This window comes from Phoenix dactylifera, chromosome 2 (assembly GCF_009389715.1).
Source record: "Phoenix dactylifera cultivar Barhee BC4 chromosome 2, palm_55x_up_171113_PBpolish2nd_filt_p, whole genome shotgun sequence".
In the NCBI taxonomy this organism is placed as follows: Eukaryota; Viridiplantae; Streptophyta; class Magnoliopsida; order Arecales; family Arecaceae; genus Phoenix; species Phoenix dactylifera.
This window is the reverse complement of record NC_052393.1, coordinates 3,543,346-3,550,340: the sequence shown is the minus strand read 5'-3', so window position 1 is coordinate 3,550,340 and position 6,995 is coordinate 3,543,346. Positions and strand designations below refer to the sequence as shown.

The following is a 6,995-nucleotide window of genomic DNA, read 5'->3' as shown; positions in this document are numbered from 1 at the left end:
TCCTACTATCATCAGAATGCCAGATATGACGTAGTATGTATTGCTATAATGAACGTTGTCACCACAAGATCAACTAATACCATAAGACTAGAGTAAATAACATATATCATGGCATTAGAGGGATCGGACGCCAAGATAAATAATGTGTGCTCGTTACTGTTTCAATTCATGTGATTTTGAAAGATTTTAGTAGGTAACTTGATAAACAAATAGTGCATGCAGTGATGCAGCAAATATGGTTAAAGAATTTGTAGTTTTAACATATTAGACTATTCCCCATTAGTCTCCATTTACTCCAAAAAAAAAAACATATTAAACTGTCTTTCTGGCTTCTTTTTCCTGAGAAAATGCTGATCTTCTTCTTATTTTCACACAAGGTTCAAACGAAAAAGCTAATGGCCCTAGAGTTGAATTCCTTATCAAACATGATTCATTTTCCCCTTGTTGAGTACTTGTGGAAGAGTAGCCAGTTGTTTCAAATGAAGGATAAAGAACTACCCATAACAAACACTTGGAATCACCTCTTCCAAGAATTAAACATGAACTTAATTATCTGCTCATTGTTATTCAACCCCGTCTTCGTAAATAGTTATGAAACATACAATTATATGAAGAGTATAATCATCTTGAGAGAAACCCAAAATGATGCCCTGATTTAATGCTGCTTATACAAAGTTATGAAGGCGAAGAAGGAGAAAGTTGTAAATTTCATCAACTCTTGATTTTAACAAACAAGCATAGGCAGACAAACATAAACGGTTTACAAAGATTGCTTAAAGTTTAAATATCGATGATCCTTTCTCTACTAATAGTTTATTGCCCAACATTGCTCATCTTGTTTTGCATTAGCATGTTGAACTATTGAAAGAATGCGAATTAATTGGTATACTGACAACATTGACATCGAATCAAGATATACATTTTTTTGAGAGGTCCAAGATATACAATTCCTTGTCCAATTTTTGGTGCAGACCTTGTGGATGCATAATATCAATTCTGTGTAACCAATCACGCTGAAACAAATGGCTAAACTGAAGTTTGGTTATTTCTCCATCTTTAGATATACGGCATGATATCCCTTCTCTTTTGTATCATTTTCTTTTTTTTGACTTGTCTAGCTGTACTCATGTGAGATCTATATGAAATGCTGTTTTTATCCAAAAAAAAAAACTCTGTTTTGCTCACCTGACTTTGATAAATAGTGGACTTATAACTTGTGTCTTTAGGGTGAGAGGTTTGGAGCATCATGCTTCAAACATGAATCTCCCAACAACTTTAACAAGCCTGGTCAGGGAAAAAGGTATCAAAACAAAAAAAATCCCAGCTTTCAGCATTATATCAAATTGCATGATTGTTTTGAGTTATGACCTCCACTATTTTTGAGTTAATAAGGGCAAGAAAGAATAGGCATGACAAATATGTCATGAAGATGGTGCAGCCCCAAATATTTATATATTGATGTAAGAAGTGACACACAAGTTGGGGATAAAAGAATTCCACCATGTGGGGTGTGTGGGATGCGTTCCAATAGAAGGGGTGGAGCACCAGGCGTTGAGAGGACAAAAAGAAAGGGAAACACAATAAGGGAAAAGAGGGAATGTTACTGCGGGGCTTGCCGTTTCCCCGGGGCGCACGGCCCAAACACTCGATCCGCCTTGTGGGCCCCCACGTGACATATGCGGTGGGGCCCATTTCTTCTTTTCGGCCCCCCATGTGGTAAAGCGCCTTTGGTGGCCGTCCACAGCCTTCGGCCCCTCCCCCACATTAAAGCGAACACGCTCGCTCGGATGCAATCATGCGGTCTTCCTCCTTTCCACCGTTCGCACATGTCCGTTGCCATGGGAAATTCGTCTCTCCAGTTCCGAGATTAACACGGACCCAATTCAAAACAATGGAAGTGATTTTTATTTGCCCTTGCGCCCCCCTACCCACAATTGACGAGACAAATAAAAGTTCGGCAATCATAGCCATCCATCACCATCATGGACGTGCCAGACAATAAGTTAATTAATGGTAATATCAGGGGCTCACTGGGTTCCGATCCATCCAAACTCAAACCTAGAGTAACCTGAACTCTCGGTCAAATTGGGCAGCCAAATATACCTTTGTATCTTTAGATAGCTTGTAGAAATGGGTATAATTACCCAATATTGATATCAGTGGTGTGGTTGATATAATCCCTCCTCTCCTAGTTGTTGAAGGAAATTTTTGAGTTGGTGTTGGACCGAACAATGTTAATAGTGTTTACAAGCTGGTTCAAACAGGGGGAAATTACAGAGTTATAGAATAAACTGGATCCGAATTGAAAGAAACCATGATCCCCCCCAGGCCTGCAATGGATGAGGAGGAATACATGACCGAATTGGGTTGGATCGGCTTTTGCCTCTAAAGCGAATGGATCCAATAAGCGACCGTGGGTTGAGCCAAGCTTTATCTTAGTATTATTTGGATTTTTTGATCTTATATAAGTATTCAAGACCTATCCGGGGAGTAACCGATGTGGGTTGAGGTTTTAAGGGTGGGGGAGGAAGGTGGTGGAATATTTAACAAGCTGCGTAGCAATTTTAAATGGCTTTGTTCTTAATTAATCACGATCCGCGAACGATGGTGTGGTCCGGGTGTGGAGGACTAACTCGGGAACCGGGGCGAGCCGGCCGTGCGGAGCAGGATAACCACGCTACCATCACTGCAAATTTTAAAATTTATTTAATTTAAAAAACCAACGGTCCAAAAACCAGGCTGTTTCCTCCTTAAAGCCGGTTTTCCCTCACTCTTTTCTTCTCTTCTGAGCTGCGTGAGAGAGAGAGAGAGAGAGAGAGAGAGAGAGCTCATGAACCCCTCTCAAAACTACCTCACTTCCCCACCACTCGCAGTATAAATAGAAGACCAACCCCCTTCTTTCCCACTTGGAGTCCAAACGGTAGCTTGCTAGTCATCCCATTTCGTCAGCTAGTTCTCAAACAAGGAAGGGAAAGAGAGAGAGAGAGAGAGAGAGAGAGAGAGAGAGAAAGAAGAATAACTAACAAGAGCACTTTGAGCTAGAAGAGAGAGTACGCAAAGCCAAGGCGGAAGATGGAGTCGGCCTCGAACGGGAACGAGGACAAGGTGGTGGAGACGGTGATGGTGGGAAGGTACATAGAGATGGAGCAGGAGGGGGAGTCCAAGACCGTCAAGTCAAGGCTCTCCAGCCTCCTCTGGCATGGCGGCTCCGCCTATGACGCTTGGTTCAGTTGTGCTTCCAACCAGGTTCAACACGCACCCTTTCCCTACTTGTTTCCCTTCCGTTCTTCTCATTTCTCGCCCCAATATGGACTAAGACTTAATTTGGTATGGTTTGGTTCTCAGGTGGCCCAGGTGCTGCTTACACTGCCATATTCCTTTTCACAGCTGGGCATGATGAGTGGTATCCTTTTCCAACTGTTCTATGGTCTCATGGGGAGCTGGACGGCTTACCTTATCAGCATTCTCTATGTGGAGTATAGGACTCGGAAGGAGAGGGAGAAGGTGAACTTCAGGAACCATGTCATTCAGGTACTGCTCTCTCCACTTTTCTTTGTTTAAGCTTAGAAATTGTCGATGGCCACTTCCTTACCTGGCATTTTGTTTCTTTGTTGCATTTTTTATGAAAAAAGTGGTTCGAGGTGTTAGATGGGCTTCTAGGGAAGCACTGGAGGAATGTGGGTTTGGCCTTCAACTGCACTTTTCTTCTATTTGGATCTGTCATTCAGCTCATTGCTTGTGCTAGGTATTTGCTGCTCTTGTTCATTTTTATTTTTTTTTTGCTTTATTAATTTTGTTATCTTAAAGATTATTAGAAAGAAGGTTAAAGCGTAGAGAGCTGATCTATTGTTGTCTCCGTGTCTGCTTTGTGGCAGCAACATATACTATATCAATGACAAGCTGGACAAGAGGACATGGACTTATATATTCGGGGCTTGCTGTGCCACCACAGTGTTCATCCCATCTTTCCACAACTACAGGATGTGGTCCTTCCTCGGCCTCCTAATGACAACCTACACTGCCTGGTATCTCACTGTTGCTTCCCTCCTTCATGGCCAGGTATGCAGTCTTCTTGAGAATCACAAGATCGCCAAGCCCATTTCTCTTTTGGTTCTTCTTCTTTAGCTTGTCTCTTGAAACGTGGGATGTTGGGTGGTGAAATGACGCCAGGTGGAGGGAGTGAAGCATTCGGGACCGGCTAAGCTCGTTCTCTACTTTACTGGCGCCACAAACATTCTCTACACCTTCGGTGGCCACGCTGTTACAGTGTAAGGCGACAACTCTTACATCAAAATAACAAAAATAAACAAACCCACTTGCCCATCTGGCGTGATCTGCCCGCTTCTTCTTATCTTTCTTTTTTTTCTGAATTTTTTTATCGCTTGTGATGCATGCATCATCTGAACCTGTCTGCTTCTTTGACCAGATAATGGGACCACTATACCCCTCCTCCCCTCCAACCTAATCACAGCACTCTCACTCCTATCTTATCTTTATTTACTTTGAAGAAATATCATTAATGCACCATCAAAGATAGATAACTTTCACCATGTCAAAAAGGGTCCTGAGGTTTTCTTACGTACACCTGTTCATATGCTCTCTTTAATCATCTTATTCCAAAATAAAGAAAAGACAGCTGCATGCAACATTTGTTCTCTTCTGCTCTCTTCTTTCCTCTCTCATCCATTAATCACAAACACAGTGCTCCAACCTCTTCTAAGCTAGAATCCCAAGACTCTCTCTCTCTCTGTGTGAAATAGTATTAGCATGATGAGGTATACGAGTTCCCACTGTCACATCCATGGTAAGTTTTGACAGTCAAACAAGCTTAGCTTTACTACCACCTTTAAGGCAGGAGGCAGTAGCATCTACTGTTGGCACCTGCATGCTAGACTAAGACAGATGCATCTCGACCAATCGACCTCCTGCACAATCCCTTTTTTTTTACTGTGTTTCTACAAGTAACAAATAGTGTTACTGATGCTAATAATAACACTAGCTGAATTAGCTCACGAGTACTAACAAGATAAAAACTATACATATATCGTCATCAGGGAGATCATGCATGCTATGTGGAAGCCTCAAAAGTTCAAGGCCATCTACTTGCTCGCAACGTTGTACGTGCTGACGCTGACTCTGCCATCGGCGGCGAGCGTCTACTGGGCGTTCGGCGACCTACTACTCGACCACTCGAATGCTTTCGCTTTGCTGCCGCGGACGGCGTGGAGAGACGCGGCGGTGGTGCTGATGCTGATCCACCAGTTCATCACGTTCGGGTTCGCGTGTACGCCTCTCTACTTCGTGTGGGAGAAGCTGGTGGGGCTCCACGACTGCCGGAGTTTGTGCAAGCGGGCGGCGGCGCGGCTCCCCGTCGTGGTTCCCATCTGGTTCCTGGCCATCATCTTCCCCTTCTTCGGCCCCATCAACTCCACCGTCGGCTCCCTCCTCGTCAGCTTCACCGTCTACATCATCCCCTCCTTAGCCCATATGCTCACCTTCCGCTCCGCCTCAGCCCGGGAGGTCATTTTTTTCCCCCCAAAAGCAATTCTTAAGAAAATTCATTATTGCATAGAAACCCTTGACAGATAGAACTATTTCTATTAAGCCCCTCTGAAAGGTCACATTACTTTTTGTCTCTAAAAGCCTGATAGCAAACTCACTAACTAATATCTACTTTATTATGCTTGCTTGCATGTCAGACAAGATTTCCGCATCCACTTAATACAAAAAGCCAAGTCCACTTAGTACAAAGAAACGAATGGGGCCCGCAAAATAGATCTTATTACACTAAATATATTTAATATATGGACTTGGCTGTCTCACTTTTTTGGAGGAAAGCAACTTGTTGTACCTAATGTTAGTTTGTAGTCTTTTCCGAGTTAATCTTTAATTCTGTACAAAAAATATATATTTTAAATGCATGCAAACATGTAATTAAGGAAATCTCATTGCAAAACCGAATTTAGTGGATTACTTTAGCAATATATGCTTTGTAGTGCGTGAAAATTCAGAGCATGAAGCAAAAGCAATACCATCATCTTTAAGCAAGCAGGCATCCCAAATCCTAGGAGTCTATAATTAAGTATAGGTTTCTATGGACGCTAACACGTCTTTTGTGGTGCCTTGCAGAACGCAGTGGAGCCGCCACCGAGGTTTGTCGGGAGGTGGATTGGCATGTACACGATCAACGCATTTGTGGTGGGTTGGGTGCTGGTGGTGGGATTCGGGTTCGGGGGTTGGGCTAGTGTGACCAATTTCGTCCACCAAATTGACACCTTCGGCCTCTTCACCAAGTGCTACCAATGTCCACCACCACCACCACCACCATCACCACTAGGTCTTCCCCTCCCTACCAGGACTCCGGCTCCGTCCACTACTCCATTCCCCACCACTGTTCATAACTACACCATTCCAAGCATCTCCAGTATCGCTCCCTCTCCGTCGCCCTTGCCGTCTTATACTGGCCATCACCATCGCCGCCACCACCATTATGGCCCATGAGAAGCTGTACTATCAGCTACAAAGCCTTTCCTATGTGAAATGAGACCAAAGTATGACCCATGAACCTGGATTTCATTATCATTGTCCCATTTGAGCTACTAGGCTTGGTGTGGTGAAAAGAGGAAGGCCACTTTGAACCTTTGGATTAGGTAGCCCTGCGCGGGGTAGGCTAAGTAGTCATTTGCTTCTTTTTTTTTTGGTAGAGAGGAGGAAGGGGGGGGGGGGGGGGGGGAGAGAGAGAGTCATGAGGTGTTACTAAAGCAGCAGCTGCGCCTCTTTTTGTCATTCTACTTTGCTCTTCTAGTTTTTTCTTTTTCCTTTTTTTGTGCTTGTCGATTGAGAAATGTAAGCCGTATGGTGTTATTATATGATGTGGCAGCAGTAGCTGGCTCTAACTTTATCTTCTTCTCATGCTCCTTTTTTCATTTGATTCTGCATGAATGCCTTACTTTATTGCTAGCTACTTAGGAGGAGAGCCCCTGCCATTTCTTGGT

The 6,995-nt window shown here is 43.5% G+C and overlaps 1 protein-coding gene across 1 annotated transcript; it reads left to right on the top strand.

Annotated features, from left to right (window-relative positions):
- Positions 1-2,803: 2,803 nt before the first annotated feature.
- LOC103706152 (auxin transporter-like protein 2) lies at positions 2,804-6,906 on the top strand. Its single transcript, XM_008790165.4, has 7 exons — positions 2,804-3,246; positions 3,346-3,531; positions 3,633-3,745; positions 3,876-4,059; positions 4,171-4,268; positions 5,055-5,520; positions 6,130-6,906. Exons 1-7 carry the CDS (start codon positions 3,073-3,075, stop codon positions 6,499-6,501), a joined length of 1,593 nt encoding a protein of 530 aa, XP_008788387.2. The 5' UTR covers positions 2,804-3,072; the 3' UTR covers positions 6,502-6,906.
- The last annotated feature ends 89 nt before the right edge of the window (positions 6,907-6,995 follow it).